The sequence below is a fragment of the Genypterus blacodes genome, unplaced genomic scaffold (genome assembly GCF_046128005.1).
Source record: "Genypterus blacodes isolate CSIRO-AG114 ecotype Tasmania unplaced genomic scaffold, CSIRO-AGI_Gbla_v1 ptg000053l_1, whole genome shotgun sequence".
Taxonomy (NCBI): Eukaryota; Metazoa; Chordata; class Actinopteri; order Ophidiiformes; family Ophidiidae; genus Genypterus; species Genypterus blacodes.
The window spans coordinates 730,951-756,201 of NW_027466865.1; the positions used below are offsets into that span (position 1 = coordinate 730,951).

General features: G+C 46.2%; 1 protein-coding gene across 5 annotated transcripts in view; it reads right to left on the minus strand.

Annotated features, from left to right (window-relative positions):
* Positions 1–24,902, minus strand: part of arvcfb (ARVCF delta catenin family member b) — an 89,321-nt gene extending 64,419 nt beyond the window's left edge. For all 5 annotated transcript variants that reach the window (XM_076150740.1, XM_076150738.1, XM_076150739.1 and 2 more), the window contains exon 1: positions 24,652–24,902. In XM_076150740.1, coding sequence (XP_076006855.1) covers positions 24,652–24,672 — 21 coding nt within the window. In that variant the 5' untranslated portion in view covers positions 24,673–24,902. The remainder of the gene's footprint in view (positions 1–24,651) is intronic.
* Positions 24,903–25,251: the final 349 nt, after the last annotated feature.

Here is a 25,251-nt window from a genome sequence, read left to right on the forward strand (position 1 = left end):
TTGGGCGGCAAGGAGGCAGCGAACGAGCAGAACTAACCAAACAAGCTCTGAACAACCAAAACATGTGAACTGTGAGAGTTAAACAACAGACCACACGTCAAACCCTAGGCTGCAGCAAAGACCTGCAGCGGCTGGAGATGTTCGTTTTGGTATTTCAAAGATGAAAAGAAAATCCCAGATCTTAATGAGTGAGGGCAGAACTTTTACGGCTCGTGAGACTCACTGTACGGCCCACACACATGAAAACACTGATTATACTCTAATTACTGATAAATAGTTTTTCATAATTCACTTAATGTAAATGTAATGTAACAAAGCTAAATTATGCACTGGTGAACAGATTAACTCTTGCATGTAAACACTTTAATCAGGTTAAGCCACTCACCTGGCTGCCTCGCCTCATTCTGATTAATTATGCAAAAGATCAGCTAGAATTCGGCAAACCATGAAATCCCACAAATTCCACCCACGTACGCGACTTGATCACATGTTTCATCTTAATCGCAGAACAAAAATCAGCGTTGGGCACATAAACTGATTAGCTGATCAATTAAAGCTCAATATATTTAGTAGCACATACACAGGTCTCACCCTCACATAGACTCAAACAATGCACACACACACGCGTTCTGATGCTCGGTAAGTAAAATGTACTCCGGCTGTTCCGCCATGCCGAGTACGATCACTGCCTCCAAACAAAAATCTCCCTGACAGGAGCCCTTGAGCAACATGATGTGGGGCATATTCCATTACAATAGATCAAGCGGGGACATATGGCCTCTTAAAAGCCGCTAATCTGGCCCGTAATGGATTGCTGTGCCACGGAAAAGAAAGAAGGGGGAGGTGGAGGAGGAGGAGGAGGAGGAGGAGGAGGATGACAAAGGCGGCAGATGAAGCGATACGGTGGCGTCAATTAGCGGTGGGCTGCTATCTGCCATTAATCCAGGCTCATTTATCATCGCATTCAATAAGCTGCTCAGTGCTGCGCCGGGGTTAGGAGTAAAATGATGGAAAAGGAGACAGGAGCGTTAGAAGATAAGGAGCTTTCCCTCATCCGTGATACCAGGACAACAAACGTCAGCTGGGATTGGTGGAAAGGGGAACGGTAGTACTACTTCATGTACTACAGTTTGAAACAGACACAAAGCACAAAGGGACGAACTTTGTTGTTACTTTCCAGGTGACACAGCTGATTCAGATCGCCACCTGCTCTTGTGTACTGACGTGTTATGCGTCACCTTCCTCCTGCAGGAACACACACACACACACACACACACACACACACACACACACACACGCTCAGTCTGACCCCCGTGTAGTGAGTAACCGGATTTCACTGCGGAGACACGCCAGCAATCATTACATGGCTCTTACACAATTAATCCCCCAGCAAAGATCGCCTGGCTAACCTTGGGTCGTCCAATTTCCCATCAGCCCCTTCTGTTTCCCCCGTCTTCCCTCTCGGCAGGGCTCCACAGAGAGTCACATGACCAAGTTTGAAAGGAGAGCGAGACAGAGAGGGAGGTGGGGGGGGGGGGCGGGGGGGGGGCGTGGGATGGCGTCCCAACATCGGCCAAATAGAGGCTTATTAGAGGGGAAGTCAACAAGAGGAAGAGGAACCAGAAAGGCTGACAATGCATAGCAGCAGCCCAGTGCTGTCTCACCCGCCCGCCCGGGTGAGGGAGGGGGCCTGCGGGCACACACAGGCGCTGGGCTCCGTTACAGCCGGGTCAGAGGTCCCACATTCTGGAATGACAGGAAGTGTGTGCGCGCTTTTGTTTGATGTTGAGATTTTGTTGTGTGTAAATAGTTGCAAACACACACACACACACACACACACACACACACACACACATACAAGATCAACACTGACAGAACAGAATGGAAACCAGAAGCACAAGACCGATTAATGGTGTCTAAACGTTACAATATCAGTCTCGGAAATGATCATGTGATATTTTTACTTTCTTTAAGCTTCCTCTGAAAACTACAGGCTCTATAAGCATTACATCTGTTTTATTCCCTGTAACAATGTCTATGATCACTGACAAATAAAACAAATCAATCAATAGAAATAAATGGACACGTAAACACATAAATCGATGCATCACTCGCAATCAGTTTCCACCACATACTTAGAAGGCCACAAACAATTAAAAGGAAGAGACAAAGGGATTCAAGCGATTCAGGGGCCGAATACACACATGAGGAAGGGGTGAGTCCAGGTGAATGTGTATGTTTGAGTATCCGACATTCACAGGATGACTGAAGAAGAAGGTCTATGGGTCCATACCTATCAGGCTAAAGTCCCTGTGCAGCCTTGTGTAGTTGGCAAGTAAACTGATTCCGATTCACCTTTGAAGGCTTCAGATACCAAGAGCAATGGAGCGAACAGGATAATTGAGAGAGACACACACACACACACACACACACACACACACACACAAAACTAAATGGGAGAGTGCCAAAGCCCTGACGATGCAGCTGGGCATGATGGGACTTTAATCTCTGGCTCTCTGGCGACTGATCCGGGGCCAAATCTGGGCTTCTCTCCCTCGCCGATCTCTTTCACGCTTCGCCTCCTGGTTTCAGAAGCCTCCATCCATCCCCGCTCCTGGCCTTTGCTTTTCTTACCTCTTCCCAGAACCCTCTGGCTGCCACCTCCTGCCCCTCCCCGCCCCAATGTGCCCTTTTGTTTCCTTTGTAGCAGCACCTAGAGACGGGCAGAAGTTGGGTAAATCACACCGGCGGATGAGCTCAGACCCATGGAAGGAGCCACCCAAGTCAGAGGGAACCTGCAGCTACGGTTTGATTACTTCCCGACAAGGGAAAGGCGAACACGCATTCCCGCTGCGGGTTGACGACCGAGCGACAGACGCAAACCCCAGCTCGACCCTCCACAACATTCGACACCGCCTTAATCTCTGGAAAAGCCGATATTCCCATTCAAATTGGCCGGGAGATGTTTAGAAACCTTGGCTAATTTCTTGCATGTGTCATCAATTACACACACACACACACACACACACACACACACATTCCCCCATGTGTTTTCCACACTATTCATGTCCTGCAGTCAGACGGGGAGTTTGACATGCAGCGAGTCAGTTTCAGTGTGGAATTCGTGGAAGCGGCCGGGAAATAAATAACATGCAGATTTTCAGTTGGCAGTCGGCAGAGGCGGCGGGCGGGTGGGGGAGGGGAATCAAAACACAACGAGCCAGAAACCAATTTGATCCTGTGGAGTAAAAAGTCAAACAATGGGGCTCGGGGGCGGGGCCAGAACTCACGACCGTGGTTTGTTTGTTTGGACGGCGGGTGAGGCCCACAGACAGAGAGAGAGATAGAGAGAGAGACAGAGAGAGAAAGAGAAAGAGAGAGAGAGAGAGAGAGAGAGAGAGAGAGGGAGAGAAAGAGAAAGAGAAAGAGAGAGAGAGAGAGAGAGAGAAGAAGAATTCACTAGGAGGCTGCGGTCCGCGGGTGATGGGCGGGGCACGCAGAGGCGATGAGTTTGCTGTGCCGACCCTAAAAGTAACTCTGGTGTTCCCAACAGCCTCTGGGGCTCTCTCAGTGGGACGGCGGAGGGACGGGTTTGGACCAGAAGTTCGGTTCATGTGAGGTCTGATGGAGCTTCAGGGCGGAGGGATGGGACATATGTTTCACTTCCTCTGAGGATATGAGTGCAAACCCCCCACATGCACACAAACACACACACACACACACTCACACACACACACACACACACACACACACACACACACACACATACACACACATACACAGAGACACTTTATCCAGAGGCTGTTTTTGTTTGCAGCCTCAGGGTCTCGCCCAGCTCTTTCTGTCTTTTAAGTATTAAGAAACACACACACACACACACTGATGACAGGAGCGTAGGATGCAGGAGTTTTTGGCGCACAAGTGGAACGTTCATAAATCCACGGTTTGGCAACTCTGTTGCGAAATGCAAAATATGTCGAGAAGCAATGAAGTAAACAAGAAGCTCGGCTCATCTTTCTACATACACGTATTCATAGTTCATGAATCAGATATGAGAGTTTTCTTTATCCGGTCCTTCTGTTTACAAGAATGAGTGTGTTCACAAAAAGGCCAAAGCTTGCAGGTCAAGAAAGATTACCATCAGATCGAATAAGAATATTGCTGTCAATGTCAAATACACAGTATTAAAATCACATCCTGTTGTTTTCTGGTTCACACACCATCGTCTACATTGTGTCGTATTGTTGGTTAGCTGTGGATTTCATTAAAGGAAAAATCATTGAGTGCAGACGATACCCCCAATTACCACCAAGAGAACTGTTATCTAAATCCTCCATCATGTCTTCCAGTAGAAGACGTAGACGAACATCCAGAGCCAAAAGATGTCTCGAGAGGTTCAAGGTGCTGAGAGTCAAGCTCTTTCTGTGGTCGTTGCTGGTCTAGATGCCACTTTGTTTGCTTGGGCTTATGGTGGTGCCTCCAATTGTACTCGGAGCTCTAAAAAAGTGCCAATGGGATCAAATGCAAATGGAATCCAAGCGCTGACATACAACATGACGTCAAGGCGAGCTACTGACGCAAAAAGCAAACTGTAGGAGAAGATTTGTTGGTGTAAATTCTTTGGAGTTTCTTGAAGCTCGCCAAATAAACCTCTTGTGGCCGTTGTACTTTGTATTTCCTGATCAAAGGCTATTATAGTTGGTAACATCCAACTTGGAAAAGCAGCGTGAAAGAATCAGACAAACAAAAGACAAAGTCAGTTCTTACAGACTCGCCTATACAGAGTTCACAGATTGTCTGAAATGAGGTCTTTTTGGCAGAGATTCTGTCTGGCAACATTTGTGCTTAGTCCAAAGCTGTGTAAGAGCCTCAGTGACTCACGGATAAATAGCAGAGTTTGCACAGTCACAGGCTTCAATCTGGCCTCTAACACATTCTCTAGTAGCAGCAAATGAAATTAAACAACTCCTCACAGTGACAGAAACTCCCCCTAACCTCCTCGGGAACCCCTGAGCCCCTGGGACCACGCTGAGATCTCGGCTTCTCACACACACCTCATGCCACAGAGCGATGGCAGTCCATCACGGCAACGGCGGCCTGCTTTTAAAATACCTACTCAATCAAACACAATTAACCCCCTTTGGCGACACTTTTCACTTCCTGGTGCCAAACTGCTCATTTAAAGAGGGATCGGGCTCACAGGCGGCAGACGGGCTGGCGGGAAAAACTTACCGCTCACCTTCGGCAGCGTAAGATAAGGCGAGGCTGGATGTATGTGAACTTAAAGCCATTGTGCAGCTGGATAAATCGATCAGGAGAGTCGAGCTGCAGCCGCTCGTTTCATTTATTATTCTCCCTCCGTCAGATGAAAAGAAATGTGATACCACCGACCATCATCACAGTGTGTGCGTGTGTGTGTGTAGGCATGTTTGCCAGGTCGCAATTGAATGTGTTGCTGCTCTGACAATGTTCAAAGCGGACATATGAAAATTTTGTTTGGTATGGTGTTTATACCGTCATATAGTGAGAGTAAGTGTGGTTCATCAAACTCAACGCAGCAAAATAACATTCTGATGACCCTGAAAGCTTCACTTTGATTGGAAAGAGATGCATTACTACATCAAATGAGATAACCACAACTACAACCATGACCCTACAAATGTCTAAACTGTGATTCTTCTGAATGTTCATGTACTTGCGTGTATAAAGGAAAAGTTGTACCCTGGGTTCCTGATGATGCGAGTTAGTATGTTAGCATCGTCTAGGAAACAATGTGAGCAGATCGCTCTCTGTGGCGCAGGCCAAAATCCAAAGCAGCCTGAAAGTTGCCTGATGTAAAATGGCTGGAGACAAGCAAATGCAGAGGCTCAGGCATGACTGCTCTGAAATCAGGGAGTCAACTTGAGTCCACAGACACCGTGGCCCCCTCATCGCTCCATAGAACAGGCCGAGGTCCCGAACTGCCACAAAGAATGTTTTTATGACGAACGGAATAAACCGAAGCGAAACAAAAGAAGGACAAGGCCACCGTCTCCACTCTTGACATGTTCCACCGAGGCAAACAGAACTAAATTGGATTTGAGCCGAGCAAGTTTCCCACAGATGACTTTGTGTATTTGTAATCAGAGATTAATTGTGCCAAGAACAAAACAACGCCTCATTTACAAGCTAACAGAAACAAGTCGACCTGATTTCCCCTGAATATTGAGTACGCTACAAATACACAAGGTCCTCCTTCTGATGTGTTTGTGTGTGCGTTCACTTCCAAGGCTGCAAGCTGATCATCACTATTTAAAGCTTGGCATGTATCTAAAATACACTTTTAGTAATTTGTCTTTTTGCGCACGCTAAATTAGCTGAGGACATTCTGAGTTCCTTTGAAGCCGCTGAATTTAACGGCACTTTTCATCCCCTTACATTTTCTGGTTGAAGTAAAATATATCAGAAAATTCATTTTGAATGTTAAGGGGAGCTCTGGAGAGTGTGTGTATACATTATTAATGCAGGAATCAAATCATTTTGGCAGGATCCAAACTGAAGAGAGGCCCACTGCTTCTCACTGTGAGGGTTGAGAAATGGGTCAGCTGGTAGGAGGGGGAGGATAATCATTATTTTAAACTTCCAAAGTAATCCAAAGTTTGATCGAGCGAAACGTGAAGGGGCTTCCTGAGTGATACCGAGTCATTTCTATTCCTTCGCCGTGGACTGCTCACGATCTGGGTCGGCTGTGTTACCCTGCAGGTGGTCGGGAGGAAGAGGAGGAAGAGAAGGAGGAAGGCGGCGTGTGACATGGGTGCAGGATGGCTCATCTCCTCTCTTTTCCTTGTGTCGCTGCTCTTCATTGTCCTCCCACTCAGCCAGCTGCAGGCCGAGCATCTGGATACAAACCTTAAAGTGATATGCCGACCACTGCACTTAATTCAATGGATTTGGAGGAATTGTCCAAGCTCGGTCCTAACTTGGAACATGGACAATTTTAGAATTTGGCATTCACTTGTCAGGTCTCTAGAGCTCATTCTGACAGTCAGCATCTCATTTAATATATAGTTTTTGTTGAGGAGAGCTGCAGCACTGAAGCTTGAAAGTCACAGTGAAGTTTGTCTGGATTCAGCAGGAAAATACGTTCTCCAGATCCATGACAACATACAGAGGGTTCAGGGTCAAAGGTCATAGTTACTGTACAATAGAGATCCATGACAACGTACAGACGATCCAGGGTCAAAGGTCGTAATTACTAGAGGAGCTTAAAGTAGGGGAAGCCCAAATATCAAACTTCTGTGAAAACAGGAAATGCTGACTTTTCAAGCTGTAAACAGGATCCCAACTCAAAACAACGATTAGCAAGGGCAGAGGAGTGTTGGCGGCCCACAGATTCCAAACCAGCGGGACGACAGATACAATCCAAATCTCAAGAGGGACTCAACCCCCTCCCGGAAGGAAACCTCAACCCAGCACATTAGTGAGATCTATTCTACATTCAGAGGCGAAGAAGATTTCCTGTGTCAAAGTGTTTAAATGATGAGGGAGTAGGAGGCTGAAGAACAGAATATTAGGAGGACATTTCTAATATTGTGTTGAGCACAGATTCCATTTTAAATCAAGAGTTATAGACCAAAGGTTTGACAGATTCTGTGCCAAACACCAAGTGTGGAAAGAATGTTTCCTTTAAGTTTTACATTTGCTGGATATTGGATTTCAGAAGTTTTCCACAAAGTGAGATGAAAGTGGAAAAAACAGAAACACATGTGAGATAGTAGATGGAGTCATGGGAGCCTGATGGGAATATGTGGGCAAACTGATCAGTCATGCTTGTCACTGATAGGCATCATCACTACACAGATGCATGTATATTTATGTGTTTATGTAATATATTATCTTAATCTGTCAGTATGGACCTCAAAATCGAGCACAAGTCTACTCTCCATTTACGCCAAATGGGATCTGTATCCAGTTAAGGAAACACACACATTTATGCACGCAGGACACATTGTGATCGGAATGCTTATAAATAAATGTCCTCCCTTAGTGTGCACAGGGGTGCTGCAGCAAAAGAATCATTGAGGTGTCCGCTCTGTTTTTTTTAGCACATGAAGGCACAGCAGACGTTTATTTTCCTGTTTTTAAACTTTCTCCGAGATGCAGGCAGACACTTTTGTGAATGTGAAACTAATTCTCCTCTTTGTGTGACGGCTCACACCGATGCTACATCCAGTACGACACAATACACTAGTGCAGCCTGGGTCAATTGTCTCTCCCCACTCTGGCTCAGCGTTATGAACAATGTGAGAAGTGGGCAACACTGTATGAGTACGGGAAGGAAACGGGTGCGCTCTGTGCTTTCCTGCTGTCTGCCCGCTGTGGAATGCAGCCCCACCCAGGTAGGCTACAGTCACACTAGCCTGCATCAATTTGACGCTTTATCAGCGTTTCCACCACACAAATGCGCGTGCGTTGGCTTAATGCATGGAAGGACCCAACTAACAAAAGAAGGAATGGAGGGAGAGCATTGATACTTCTCTCTCTGGTAAACGACTGATTGTTTGATGGGGCTGTAATAGCCTGCTGATACTACAGGCACAGCTTAGCCAATGGCTCATTGCCCTTTAGCACATTCAGGGAGAGAATTTACTGTCTGAACAAAGACAAGATTGTGATTTGTGCCAATAAATAGACTAAACCACACAAGGTATACACATACACAGACGCCGTGCTGTGCTGACACACGGGGCGGCTCTGTAAACAGTAAGCATCCTTTCCTTCTCCTCTTCGAGCGTTTCCAGGGCAGAGGCCCGGTGAGGTCGTGCCATGCGGGAGGTTATCTCTCGTATTACCTCTGCACCAGCTGGCGAGAGCTGAAGGCTTTGTGTGCGTCTATAAGGCAAGCTGAGACCCGAGCTCCGGCCCACACAGAGTGACTGTGGGGTCCGTTCAGGGGTAGGAGGCTTAAAATAGAGCAGAGGGTGTGAGATGACTACAGCCAGACCGACTCTGGAGGGCTTTTGTCAGAAATGGGGGGAGTGGGCGGAGGGAGCAGTGGAATGAGCTCTACGGCGTGTAAGTGGAGCCCAAAAATAACTTGCTACAATGCTGGCCGAACCACTTAGGAGCAGATGTGTGCATATGTTACGATGGCAGGAGCGAGGCTGGCATTAAGGGCGGACACCAGGCTGCCAGGGCTTGTGTGCAGGTGAACAGGAGGAGAACTCCATTGGACGCAGCTTTATTATATAACACCTAAACCCGGCCAGAAGAAGAAAGAAAGGATGTATTCACATCACACTCACACAAACGTCACTCACTGGTGCCTAAAAATGGCCACAGATACCTACTAAATATGGCCCGATGTGAGGAACCACATCACAGGGAAAACACAGCTAAGTCTAATAAAAACTCACAAAACCACATATAGACAGACCGCCTCTAAATTCTCCATTTGAGTGCAGCAGTAAGAGATTTGAAGATGCAGCAGCAGCTTCTTCATGCGTCGTTAACTGCAGCGTTAACAGACCGAAGCTGCTGAGTAAAGTTTTCCCACACCTGAATCTTCCTGCATGCATCAGTGATGCAGGGGGACGAGGCTGAATCATGGCCTTTAAAGGTGAATCTATCAGCTAACACACTACTGTGCACACAAGCACATGCACACACAGGGACACTTTCTCACACACACAAGAAATAAGTTTTGTCAGCTGTGTCCAGCCTGGTTGTAAATTAAGGTCTCTAATCGAAATAACAGGCCAATACTCTCCACACACACACACGCACACACACACACACAACTGTCTAACTATTTCTATTCACGGATGTACAAAACATTCACTGGGCAGTGACAGTCTTTTCCAATAATCCTCCATGAGGCTGAGCAATAAGAAGCCAGCGCTCACAAAAGGAAAGCAAATCTTTCTGTGTGAATACGGAATATAACCGTCGAGCGTTCTGTCGGCTTTATAGCGCAGCAAAAAAGGAGATATGCAAGTTTCTCAAAAGGTCCTCGTCAGCTTTTCACACAGCACTGCAGAGGTTACAATAGCACGGCGCAGGGGCTGACTCGGATGGGGGGGTAGGGGTGCACAAAGACCCAGCAGAGCAAGTGACAACACACAGCAACATCCTGTGCTTTTGTGGCTTTATCCTCTCCAACTTGGCAGGAATGAGAACGTGACAAAGGTGAACGAGAAACACGGCGAACCTTTCAGGGACACTGACGCATCAGGGCCTCAAGCTGCCATTCAGGGCGAGCGTGAAAAGAAGGAAGGATGTTAACTGAGGCCATGTTTATAATCTTACATACATCCACATTATTGGCCATATTCCTGCTTCTCCCCCTCGCAATTTCACTCTTTCACGCATAAATGTTCTGTCTTCTTTGTGTTTGTGTGAAATGTGTCTCCTCCTTCCTGTGTAGTTCCCACCTGTTCATGATAAGATACAAGATAAGATACAATAAGAGCCTTGCTTTAGTCTGATTCTAAATGTTCCCCTCATTCTTTCCTCCACGCAATCACATTGAGGCATTCTGCGATCGTTTCTCAATTCTTTGTTGACGTGCATTATTATTCTCACTGCTGCCTCTTTGAAGCTACCAGCTTTGCTGCTCTAAATTCAGGCTCTCTTTGGCGAGCGTCCATTTCTCTGTCTGAGTTTCCATCCAAACATGCTCTTAAATATGCATTACCTCATTAACATGTTCGCTGCCACAGATAAAATGATGGTAATGGAATTGATTCTGTTCAGTAAATCTAAACCACTGTGACTTTATGATCTGAAATAACTGGGTGAGATTTACAATTGACTTTTATGAGTTTGTTCCTACGTGCTTGAGAGTTTGTTAGCATTTATGCAGTTCCTCCATCAGAGTGAGCTTGTGCTGGACAGCTTGGGCCACTAAGAGACACGACTCATTGTGTCAGACCTTCGGCAATTACTGCAGCGGGCATCACCCACTTGGAGCCTGGCAGAGCGGCAGGCAGAGAGGGGGGCCGAGCGCGGCGTCGGGATGGTCAGGTCTCCTCAGCTGTGGAAATTTCAGCAAATATATACGAGATGTAACAATTCTCTTCCTCCTAATTCGCTGCTCCAGCTGCAGCCTCATTTCATTAGCCCCAAACTCTGACTAAGCCAAAGAGACGAGATGGGGACATAAGTGTTGCGTGCCAGTGAGGGGTTAGACAGATACCAGGCAGGCACCATCCAATAACATAATGAACACTAAATCTTGTCTTGGATCCCTGGAAGCATCAGGGTTGTGTTTTTCTCTTCAATAGGAGCAGATTTGTATCTAACCACTAAACTGCTGTGAACAGATCGACTGCTCGCTCGAGCGCCCAAGTCATGGCGAATATTTCATATGAAGCCCATTGTTGTCTGCCCCACTGGGGCCTCAGCAAATGGCCCAATGAGGGAGAAAACACTGGAGTGGATTCCACAGACCAAAGCCCATTAGTCCACTGGCCTGAGGACGGAGCCAGGCAATATCTCAACATGATGAAAACAACATCTTCAGGTTAGTGAACAAAGGCAGAGGAAGGACGATGTCTAAAGGCCGAGGCTTAACCTGCGGAATGCACCGGTCTGTTTTAGATTACTGGTCTGAGGATGTAAAGAATCTGGCATGTGACACGATTCACCCCACACTGAAAACACATCTGTGACTCAGTGTTTACAGACCCCCACCCTCAAAACCTCAACAAATAAACTCTGGGAAATATTTGTCTCGGCGCTGATTCATCACACAAACAAGATGTCACACGGAGGGCGATTCTGCGGAGCATAAACTGCGGTCGTCCTTATTGATGCCAGTCGGTCTTAAACAGAAGGCGAATCTGACAGCTCCGAGGGAAAAACGATGCTCCTACTTGTTTCAAACGCGGTAAATGTCACAATTTCATTATAGAACAATTAAGTTACAACAGTAGACCATGCAACCATTTTACTGCAGGAGACGAACATTAAAGTTGGCCGAGGTTCTGATAGCTGAGAGTCTGAGTCACGTACCAACACCCAAAATGTGGAACATATTCTATATTTATATATGTACCTAGTTTGACACTGTGGCCAATGTGTAACGTCTTCTTTGGTTGTCATACAGTATTGTAGAAAGAGAGTGAATGCAATTCATGGATCCTACTCACAGACACACGCACACACAAACAGTCTTTTACATCACCAATGCCCCAGTGATGTAATCCTTACATCTTAAATAATTATTTCTATCTCAACTATTGCAGTTGCATCTATTTTATTCAGCTCCATCTCATGAAATGAAGCTCTAGTTTGCAGCTTGTTTCAGGTCAGGTTGGGCATGGAGCCCTGCACTGTGAGAGCATCCAAATTGCACGGTTTGAGACCTGGCCTGCACGGTGGACGAACACGGTTTCCTACTGAAACACAAGGCCTTCAAATTCCTAACATGTTGTCGGGATTAGAGAGCGATTCCGTGGAGTTCCAGACTCCATATGGTGACGAGGTGCTCCTGTCTCGTCCCTGTCAGAGGTTTGTTTGCCCTCGTCGGGAGCTCCAGCGCCAGAACACAAACTCGGCAACAGAAGAGAGCAGCGAACCTGCGGTGAAACCGAGGCTCACACTCGTTTTGGCCTCAATGCTTTAATCCCTGTTTGACCGGCTGTCATTACACCCGGTAATCACACACACACACACACATCCCGCCAGACAGAAAAGTAGGTGAAAGAAGAGGGGGACGGGGGAGGGGCATGGCTCATGACTCATTCAAGGCTTCAGTCCACTGCTGTCCCTGTTTCCCGAGTCGCCTCTGTAGACTTGTGTGACACACAGTGAGTCAGCCCCTGGACGTGAAATAAAGGTGGCGTTCCCGAGTGATTCCAGAGAGTGAGCAACACACTCGCACATTATGCAAATCCCCCAGAGTTTTACGGGAAGAGCTTCACCCCGCCACAATCCGCACAGGACCTTTTACCTGCGCGGGCGCTCTGCAAAGAGGATTAGCGCTGTAATCGAGTGTTTACTGAGCCTCTTCTTCCAGCGTGGAGAGGCGCTGGCAGGCTTCAAACCAACGGACCCCAATTCCTCTCACAATTAGATGGGATTAGGATGTCACAATCTGAGGAATTACCGCCTGCGTCATTTTCATCACGGTGACACACAACTGCACGAAAGACATGCGGCTTAAAACATCATCCGCCTCAGATCCCAGTATGATATCACACGTTGCAACAGCAAACCAGTTTTTTGCATCATTACTGCCGCTCGAGCTGCCACATTAGAGAGAAAAACAACATCGCTGACTTGGATTGTGGCTCCATTAGTGAGTCGCCGTGTCCTAGAGGCGCTGAGGATCCACAAGCGGCTGAATGCTCATCTGACAACACAAGGCAAAAGCTTGAACCAAACGGCTGCTGCAGATCGATTACAGCGAACATAAATCTGTCTGTCTGCACGATATCAAGGCCGAAAACAGCACCTGGAGAGCCGTCTGTTAAGGCCCCTCCCCTTCACATGCTCTGTAGGTTTACATTCACTTAAAAACTTTGATCATGCTGCGATAAAATACATATTTTCAGATTAAAATCAATTTTTTCAAGCATGTTAAGGTATTAATCACAGTATGCTGCCTGCAAGTGCATCTCCTCAGTGATTACGCAAAACGTCACGTATCCTGTTGATTGTTTCTGTCTGTTTGCTTTTAATTGCAGTTAGAAAAGACATGCTATTACTATTTCTACTGCTATACCTCTACTGAACACAGTCTTGGAGTTTTTGCACACACTGTAATTTTTACATTTTTTTTTATCGTATATGTGCTTTTTATTTGTGCCTAGATGATGTTTCTATTTTATTTATTTCTCTGTGATATATTATGTCTTCATTTGTACAATTGTGTGCTATCATCTGTGTTTGTGTGTGTGTGTGTGTGCGCATAGATATTTCTTGTTTTCTGTTACTGTGCTATTTCATGTGCACTATGCCAAGCTTTGGGCTTGTGTGTGTCAGTGAAACGATGGTGAGATGATAAATAAAGGCCATCAGATCCTTGAAGGTTTGTGCGGCCGTGAAGTTCCAGAGTATATCACTGTAGGAGCTTCACTCCGTGGTGCAGGTATGTTTTTAGTGTCTGGGGACGGTCAGCTTGATGGTGAATCTCTCGGAGGTAAGTGTGTTTAGTTCTACACACTCCTCAGAGAGAAGGTGAGCTGCACAGCTTAAGATAGACTGGCCCACTTCCAAACCCAAAATACACACAAAGTACACAGAAAATCATAAAAAAAAAGCTATATCTGCAACATTCATGCAGCATCTTCGACAACAATAAACTCAAACACACACACACAGATACACACACACACACCCCCTAAACAAAGTCTAACGTCTTCCTTCCTTCCGTATGGTAAACATAACAAGACGCTGCTCTTCTGAACTCAAGCTCTCAGTTGAGCTTTTCCCTGGAGAAGTTACAGCAGTGCAAAGGCAGAGAAAGTCTTCCTCTATCAACCAAAAAAACCTCAGCATGTCTCAAACCCCCAAAACAAGCTGAACTCCACACGCCAACGCCTGACAAACATACCTGAGAGCGGAGGTGCTGCACCAGGTAACCCCGGATTGGGAGTCCAACACTGAATAGAAAGAGCATTTGGTCTGGAGAGCAAAGTTAATTAGCTTCGCCAGAGTGTTGGAGAGAGAAGACAGGAAGTTTACTTGCAACAAAGACTAGAGCACGGAGCAGTGGCGGCAGCTTGTGGCTTCAGGGTTCCAGGGCCAGTGGACCTGGTGCCAGTTCTGCTGCCTGTGGGCCCCAGATTGCAGAGTGAGGATTGAGGCCTCTGTGAGAGGACCTAGTCCCCTTCCCTTTGAAGGCAATCCCTCAGATTTTGTGTCCAACTCTCATGCTGCGCTACCAGCATTGGAGGAAGTTTGCTTTGATTAATTGAATGTGCACACAGGATTTTGTTTTTCTAACATACCAGATCAAATTAATTCACTTAATAACAAAAAAGCAACAGTGCTATTTAAGCAAATCGATAATGTTGAAGTTTATTCACAACACTGATTTTTAAATTCGAGAAAATCTCTTCAATGCAGACTAAACTTTGCTCTGACACACAAGTGTGTCCCTATGCTGACAACGAGCCAAAGTCCCCCCTGACTCGTGTGCTGCTGGCCAGGTGGAGACACTGGCATTGTTAACTGGCACCAGCGTTCCATGACGCATCTGGGTAACTGACATTGACAGGAGAAGGGTCACAGCTTGGGGCAGCCTGAGCAGTGAGTGCTCCCATCTGAATATTCCAGTCTGGAATGTGGCTGCTCCGTGACCCCAACAACACTCCCAATAGTCCCTTGTGGCCTGAACAACAGAGGCCGCAGCTGGCTGCTCCTTCACAGAAACACGCCCGAACCCCCCACACACACACAATCGGAACCGGATTCAAGAGAGACGGAGTGAAAAACAAGCGAGCAGAGCCTTTTATTGGATTAAGCCTCACTTAAATGTGCTTGAATATGATGGAAAGAATTTGGGAACTTAAGGAGTCTGTGTCAACAGGCCCTGTTTGCTTAACTTTGAGAACTTTGCGAGGTTTAGTGCACTTTCCTCCACACATCCTGGGTCTAAGAATGCTTACCAAACCAGTCTGTTCGATGCAGGACCTCCTTGAGGAGCTCGGTATCCAACGGTAACTTAGAGCTGCCGCAGGGAAATAAATATACACGTGAGCGTGACGGCAATGGCAGCCAAAGGTTCCGGTTAAGAAAATACAGGCTCCGATCACTCACATACCAGTGCTGGTATGTTGTTTTAGAGGCAATATACTCAGAGAATCCATCTTTAGACCTTTTTCCAGGGGTTTTCCACCACACAAACAAAACCACAGAAACAATCTAATATTTAGAAGTTTGGGTTGTTTAGGTCAATGTCTGCCATTTCGGGAATGGTGGTGGTTCCAGTACAGACACACACCGTACAGGTTTAATCTCCATTTGGCCGTATCTGACTCTTGTTAGCCTAATCGGGTGCTGTTTGATGTGCAGCATCGATGTCCAATTGTCTGCCTGAATGTTCAGTGATATGGCAGCAGAGCAATCAAAATTTCAATGCCTGCTTGAGGCGAAAATAACATTACCAGTCAGGCCAAGTTTCCGCCTGATCGGATGCTGCTTGATGGATGATGGATTTCTGGCAAATCTCTTTCATTGCCTTCTCGTGTGGTAGTTTCCGATAAACATGTTAAAGGGACAACAAACGCTCGGCCTTGCAACACTACAAATAGTGAAAAGAACATCCTGTCTGATCTCAATCTGCCTCGATAACTAATCAGCCATTCTTCAGCCTAAAGAACAAAATCCTTTTCATTTACCCATCGATCTTATATTCATTTACCACATTAGCTATCTTAACCTAAGGATGGTGTCCCATCGACTGAAAGCTGAACCCAATTGGAATGACAGCGTCAATACGACAGAGTTAATAACAACAAATACAATTAAAACCTCAGCAAACTCTGATTTACAAGCATCACATAACTATTAAAGCCCTTAGGGTTGATCTACTACGGAAATTAAAGATGTGTTCTACAGTCTACATATACATTCAGCCTGTGAATCCTGACAGAACCTTTCCTCCAGTATCTTCATCACCACATCTTTCAGCTGCCCTCTGTTTGTAAAAAGGTAACACATCCATAAAACATATCACTGAACTAAAAGCCTGACTGGCTTCCAAACAGGACACTGGCAACTCTAAAAGCCTGAACCGCAGGGTGAGGATTGCTCACTCGCAACCCCCCCGGGCAGTGTTAAGCACAGCACCTTCCACAGATATCATGGCACTTGTCCCTACAACCTGTTTGGCACAGATCACTGCTGCACCACGCTCCACTTCACATCCTGTTACACATTCCAAACAGATGTAATATGAGCGAGCGTGATGGAGTACTGTGGTATTTACGTGAAGCCCCAGCAGTCAGCACGGGACATGCACGCATTGGAGCTTGATTAGACGCCTCAATAGAGGTGGCGGAATGTGCGAGGAGGCGCTCCACTCCATTGTTCGCCAGTGGTTTCTTTGGGAGCCGGCAGGGTAAGTTTGAAGAGATGAGTCACAATGCTGTGCCATTGCATGTAATGGCATATGACAGCCCACCAAGCGTCTGGATGCCTCTATTGTGGGAACTATTGTAGAAACGTACAAACCGTTGACTGTGTAGAGGTCCAGCACACCAGAGAATCCCAGGAACTCGTTTATCTTTCCCGTTTCTGGAGCCTCTTTTCTGGTTTGGCTGAACTCCTGCCACTGGTTAGCATAATGTTTGTGTGCAGGCAGGGACGTGGCCGCCGCTCTGGCTGTTATAGTAAAGGGCTTCATGTCGCGGTCAGCTTACAGCGGTTTGGACTTTCCCTCTCCCTCTATCATCCTCTTTTATTTCGCTACCTGGACCTCAGCCAGCAGCAGTAACGGCCGCTATTGTGTGTCGGTTACACAGTTTGAGAACAGCATTCTAATGAAGTGCTGGACCTCATCAGCGAATTTCAGTCGCCAACTGTCTGAAAACGCTGCTCGCTCAGTGACTGAGCGGTTTCTGCTGTGGGCCTGTTTTATAGGCACAGCAGTCCAGCTTGAGCCTTCATCTGGAATGATCTATCAAATCCAAATTCATATAAGGAGAAAAAAGGTATGTGAATAAATATAAAGATGTCACAGAATACTTTTTCCAAGCTTCTTCATCATTATTACGACTTACGTGCACTCTATGCTTCCATAGTTTGTCTGTGCTGCGTGGTCTGCACATAACACTTGCACACATCGCAAAAAGGTTTGACGTTGAGGGCAAAGCGCCAAAAACGGCCAATGTTCAGATAAGAAGTGAAATATCAGGAGGAAAAACAAGTATGTCTTCCGAATTTGAAGCCATGGCTGGTGCGATTGCAAAGCAAAGTAAAAACAACTCAAATTGAGGTAGGATACGTGTACAATGATACTACTTGTGACAGCTCACAAGCCCTCATGCTGCCACATGTCCGTGTCATCTGACAGCAGCGCTAAAGGGCTGTCAGATGGAATCATTAATCCCAAAAGGCAACATGAGACAGATGGTCTGGTGATGGAGGATCGATCTCTCCCCCTGCATCCCCGCCATTCCAGCGGCCAGCCCAGAGGCAGGAAGTGGGCTAATCCCTCCAAATAAAGTTCCAGACTAAACACGCGAGAGGAGCCCGAGCCGCCTCTTGGTGCGCCCCACCCCCATGTCTGCGCCGCACGTACCTCCTGGTACCATGTTGGATGGCACTGGAGGGAGTTAAAGTGAGAAAGCAGGGAGGCGTTTGTTCCTGAGTTTCTGGTTGAGAGAAGCTTTATGAGGACTTTGACCTTCCCCCTCAGGGCCCCTCTAAGAGGTCCCCAGCTGTAGGGCTGAGGGGGAGGGGCCTGCGTGGACTATACATTACTGTCAAAGAAGCCCCAGTTCTTTTGAAAGGGCCCCAGAACCAAAGGCTACAACTCCTGAACGTCTGGGGCGCAGCAGCGTGTATAATTTGACCGTACAGTGCTGGAGGATGGGACATGAACCTCCACTAATATTTCCAATTACTTGTGTGGTCCAATCCTTCCATGATAAATGACACATATCTAAGCGCTGAAATTTAATATTTTTAAAGAATAAATCGGAATAAAATAAACAGTTCAATATTATTTCACAATCCAACTTCCACTGAGTTTTTATATCAGTTGTTGTGTTTATATGTTAACGGTGTCATATTGTAATAGTACAATACAATAGTATTGAGAACATTTAAAGGATTGGAGGAAAGAAAGTGTCAAAACTTCAGAAACACATCCACTGGGTCAAACCAATAGGTCTTGACCTACCCTGAAAGCTTTGTTTTGATTGGTACTCTACATGTAGCGTATGTGAATGTACCAGTCCACACAACTGGTTAAACACCCTGCCGAAAAATGAGGCGTGGTCGCTCAGGCCCAATGCAACTGGCCAATCAGAACCAAGCTGTTCAAGAGACAGGACCTAAAACAATATGCTATGACATGTTTAAGTGACATACTGATGAATTTGAATTGTATTTGATTTGATTTGTATTTTGGTAATCAAACAAGAAGAAGAAGAACTGTACTTTCCTGAGACAGCCTTTACAATACAGTTAGGTCATTAATCAAGGTCCGATTAAGTCACAGCTCCTCTACACATTACCGCTCACCTTGCCAGCTGCACTGCTATGACATAAATATAAGCAAAACAGGACTACACGAGGCGCTAGAGCCAATGATACAAAGCAAACACGCGGGGCTGCTAGCCACATGCCACACGGTGTCATTAATCAGGGCTTTGAGGATCAACACAGTCCTCATCTTTCCACGGATCCAAGAAACTGTCACAGCTGCAACGTTAACAGCAGCCGTGAAACCTGCAACTACAAGCAAACGCACAAACAAACCTAAGGGCGGTTATCACAGAGCATAGCTCGACCAAGGCCCAATAGTACTCCAGTTATGATTTAGTCTCTCAATGACAAAACATGTGAGCTCGAAAATCTGCCACTGCACACCCAGACGCAGCATTTCACACTTTTAAGGTAGCGATTGCAGATAGGGACAAATCCTGTGCGTTGTTACAGTATAAGTTTTGAAAGAATACTCCCAGTGGTACTGACTGACTCTCAGTGGTGCTTACAGTGTACTCGCATTTGAGTGGTAACACTTAAGAGCCAGTAAAGAGAGCAGGAGTGATAACAGGGAACCGCACAAACTGCACTGGAAAAACACAAAATCCATTTACACCTTCATCACCACAACAGAGCTTTACATTTGTGGTGATTATGTCTCTTTCATTAGAATGCCAAGTTGTGTAATAACCAAACTATGCTATGATGTAATCATGGCATCATTAGGCTATGATTATCATGTAAATATCTCTGCAACCATAATGATATCCTTAAGATGGCTTCAAGCACAAGTGCAGTCAAAGCACAATGATTCATGCTCTTCTCTCTGGTCGGAGTGGAGTCTTCTCTACGTTCTCTGCAGTTAGTCACCCTTTCATTTACCCGATGATTGCAAAGTAGCTGTCGCTCTTGTATTCTAGAGGGACAGACAGGAAGGCTTTCATAAGGATTCACTGTTTTCCTGTCGTCCGTATGATAAACAGAGACAGATCGGCCCCTCGCCTGCAGACAAACACTGAGTAAATAAGCAGGGTTTCTCATTGTTTTCTTTACGTCCTTGGGCAAGTGCTTGAGAGTGTGTGCGCTCGCGTTCCATGTGCGTTCGTGCATGCGTTCGCACTGAAGGCAGGGATTACGCTGACTCAGTTTCTACACCTCAACTCGGGAGGGTTTCCCATGTTTGGCAGATGGCACAAAGAAACGACGGTATCAATCAGCCGTGCTGCCATTAAGGACTAATTGGATGTTGCTCACATTGCTGTAACGTATACAGCATGCACGCAGGAACACACGCAATTGTACTGTACGCAGTTTGCCGTGCACGCCGATGTGCACGCTGAAAAGCTGAATAGGTCATAAGAACATCTCTGTGGAGATAATAAGCCGCCATCTCATTAATGCTGTCTTCTCTCCATGCGAAATATGAAAGCATCCATCTCCACACACATACGCACATACACACACCCCTCCCCCACCATTCTAATTTACAACCACTCACATTTTTTAATTCCATCAGCGCCATGATGAAAAGCTAGAGGCGTAATGGTCTCACAGGCGGTCAGACTGTGAGACAGGCAGGGTTTGTGTACGTTGTTTACCAAAAACACAACACATAAAAGCAAAGATCCCAATATTCAAAACACATCGCTCTAACGTCCATGATCCCTGTGGTGCCTTACACAGCTCCAGGCTTTTGCTTCTCCAGAATGAGCCCATCTCAACATATTTTGCTAACATACATTAAACGTTACATTTCCAAATTCTGCAATGTCTTTGACTAATTCTCTTCATTGGCTTTACGAGCTCGACTGCTGGCTCACAGAGTCAGCTGGTTCCATGTAAACACAGTTCAGGTTACCCTCAACTAAAAAAGGCACCCAGAGGAATAAGCAGGTGGGTGGGAGGCCAGGGCATGGCCGGGGGCTGTTGCATGTAACATGTAACATCGATAGTGTAACACTTCCAACCGCGTCGTGTCATCGGGTCATACGATAACAGTGGCCATGGGAACGGTATGGAAAACACGGCCAGAATGGAGCCGGTGTCCAGACTGTGTGATGGCCGGACCATCTGGACGCACACACACTTTATCACAAGTCACACATGAACATGTGATCTGCTCTCCAGCCCCCCTCCCCAGCAAAGAGACTATTTGCATTGATGGATCCATCTCAGTAATCTATTGACCACTCGCATGTTTCCGGTCACTGGCATTTTTCACGTATGACCCCTCCGCTCTCCCAAACAATGCTGCCTGTCTCGCACTCCACATGTCTTCAAATATTGATCGGTGCAATATGAGAGGGAGAGAGAGAGAGAGAGAGAGAGAGAGAGAGAGAGAGAGAGCGAGAGAGAGAATGGATGAGCCGCTGAGGATGCCAAGCACGCTTTAAAAGGATTGTGGGCAAAAACACCCCCCCGGAAAAAGACATTGAGATGTTTGACGGCGTTAAATTTAAAGGAATCAAATGGCATGAGAGACGCGGGAGCGCCGGTTTGCCCCCGCGAGCTGTCAGCAGTCTGGCAGAAAGCAGCATCAGTCTCTGGCAGAGCCCCTGATGAAAGATTTTGTTATTCAGATAGAGGAAAAGTAAAGTCTGTTTTTTGATAGACCCTGGTGAGAAGATGGCTACTGGATTATTCACAAAGTTTTCATTTCTCCTATGCCACAAATCTGATTTCTCCCTGAGGCAAGGAATTCAATCAGAGGATTTAAAACTTTAAAGGTGAAATTCCAGTGATTCTAGCTGAATTTCGTGAAGTTTCTGTCCGTACAAGGTCACTGTCATGGTGATGTCTGTGGCTCTCTTACAAGTCTGTAGGATCCATGTTGATGTATCTGGATTCTCAAATAGATCTGTGTTATGCCACTAACGCCTTGTAAAATCTATACAGCATGTACATCTCCACAACATTCTCTCAGCTAGTTCACATTTCCAGATGTTTGTAACTAAATAAACTTGTAGACTAGGACGTTCTTGTCGTGTTCAATTCAAAGGCCTGTAGACTGCATCGCCAAAGACACCAAATATCCGCTAAATGCTCCAACATACCAAAAACAACGTCAGTGAACTAGATGAGATGTATATGTCCGGAATATCACAATATTTTGGCAGCATATTGTCAGCACATAAAGGCAAATTTGTGCTCTGATGCAGATTTCCAGAGTAACTAAGTGGTTATACTTTAAGTTTACTCTGAGATCTGCACCAGCATGAAGATGTAGTAGCAGCCAATCAGCAGCTCCACAGCAGCTCGTCAGCAGGCATCCCTCATATTCACATCTGTGGATAATAACGGATGAACTATGGGATGCCTGGGAATTAAACCCCAACATAAACAACGACACTGACGCTGCTTACTGTCCACGTTTGGGATATATGACCACATGGTGACCCCCACTCATCCCTTCCAGCTATGCCCGGGCAGGTGCTCTCGAGCTAAGGAATGTCCAGCTGAGTTGAAAAGGTCACGCCACGATGCTGGCCTACTCTAAGATATGCCAACGTTCTCGGTCGTACAGGGGTCGGGGACATGGGGGCACAGTGGAGGGGGGGGGCACATATTTGCCCCTCCCCGCCCCTGTTTGGGATGCATCTCGAGTGGCAAGCCGCGTTTCAACCCAACGCTTTGGAAATGGCCGGACTATCTCCTGGCCTGGATTGGAAGCAGAGCCTCTGGATAGAAGAAGGCGTGTGAGAGGAAAAGCAGCTCCTCATTTTGGCTCTCCAGCTATCGGGTGGCACTCGTCCATCCGGGCAACCGTTAGCAAACTATTATCAGAGCAACGTAGAGAACCGACGGAATGTTTTTGTGTGCCAAGAGGTTTGGAACTCTGCGCCCCCCACCCCCTGGAGGAGGAGGGTGGCGATGATGAGGAGTTGACCTTATTCAATCAGTTTCTCTTTCTTTTTGGATGCTGGCCTTCTTTTTTAGTGCACCAGAGCGCTGCCAAGGTCAACGGGGGGGGAAGCTGAGTCGTCACAATTTCCTTTATTTCTTCTAATTCTATGTAGACACACTGAGGAGACAGATGCTCATTTTGAGTGATGCCATGGTAACAGAAAAGTACATCACAACTGTGCAGATCAACAGCAACATTCAGAAGAAGTGGCTAACAGGGTAAAGAACTAAAGGAGCACATTATTGAATGAGTAATGAATGGGCGAAACTGTAAACAACTGAAGAAAAGTGGTTCAAACTAAACTGAAACACAATCACAACAGTCGGGAGCTAATCCATCTGTTCCACTTTGAGGCCGACAACAACCCTAGTGGAGGTTTGTATAACTGCATAAAACAGCACCGCTACATGGGAAACTCTACCCCACTAACACTCAAAACGGAAACACAGACACGAGCCAAACTGCTGTCCGGCATGCAAACAGTAACACTTCCTGGAAATGCTCACTCGATCTTTATGAGGAAAAGCTGGATTTGCGGAAAATTGACAGGGAAGCTCAAGACAACTAAAACAAGCAACAAAATCTTTGGATTACAGAGTAAATCTGAACTTTTATGTTTGTTTCATTGTTTGTTGTGAAAGAGTTTGGCAAGCTTGCTGAAAAATGATGGCGGATATTGCAAAAATAAATAAATAAATCAAGTCCAGACTCATGTGAAAAAACCCATATTGTGTTTGAACCCGAGAGACACAATGAGCAGTGTAGATCAACATTTACACAGGGTTAGAATGAGCCCCCGAAATTCCCTGAGTGTTTGGACGCAGCACATATTCAAACATTTTGAAGGGTATTCCAGGTGTTGTGACGTGATGCTTCCAATCAGGCGTGACCATCATGGAATAAGGCATTCTCAGAGCTAACAAAGGCACATTCCTGCCGTATCCGTGCAAGAGAAAGACAAAAGAGTTTAATGCCTGGTGCCTTTCACACATTTGGCACCAGATTCCGAGCTATAAATCTCGGCACTCTGGTCCCTCTGGAGCCTCACAGGAGCAAACTTTCATCACTCCACTGCTCATCCCCTGTGATCGGAGTCCAGCCAGGCCTTGAGAGGAACACGATCTGTCCATCCAGCAGGTATGGAAATGGTACTGACACGTCTGATCCCATCAATATGTCAGAGAAGTCATAAGTCACCTTACTGATTTACTGCAAAGCAATCCCAATACCAGTAGCACCACTAAACATATCCCATGGTCAACTATTTACAGCATGAAATGGTGTAAGTAGCGAGTTCCGACTGTAACTGATGGCAAAGTGTATGACTTACATGCATACCACAGATTACACACAGACACACAGACACACACGTACGCACGCACGCACACAAGCACGCACACACACGCACACACTGTCCTTCCGAAGGACGCGGATTATGAACGTATAGCGTGTGTGTAGGTGAACGCAGGACGCGGAAGGTGATTTTAACACATGAGCATCTAAATCCGAAAATGAAGAATGTGTAATTATGGCAGGAGACGGATAAGAGTGAGAGATGACGAAGATGAAGATGAGAGCAGACCGGTGCGCACCGCTCCACTAACCTGTTTGACTTCGGCAGGCATGATCCAAATATCCTCCTTCGCTCCCTACGGATGAAAACCTTCCGGGGAAAATGTGTCAAGTCTTCCTCCTGTCTGTCCTCCTGTCTGTCCTCCTGGAAAAGTTCTCCTGTCCCTCCTCTCCTCCGCTCGTCTCCTCTCTCTCTCTCTCTGTCTCTCTCTCACACACACTCTATCTTTCCTCTGTTTGCGTTGACTTGTCCTCTCTCAGTGAGCGCACAGGCTCAGGCGCAGCCAGCCATCCTCCTCTACCGCGTCAACACCAGCGGGTTTACGGTAAAAGACAGGAAGTTCTCCGGGGACGCTTTCAAAATAAAGGCGAGGTTATGTTCACGCAACCAAAGCTAATATATACTAATAAATAAACTACTGCTTAATTTTACCCTGTAGCCAACAGGAGAACCACCTCGGAAGTTAGCAAATGACACTTGTACATTCATATATATATGTATGTATATGTATATATGTATGTATATGTATGTATGTATATATATATATGTGTATAGCCTGAATGTATGATGCTACAAAGTCTGGGAAGATGTACGACATGTCGTGTGATCTCTTAATGCTTAATGACATCCT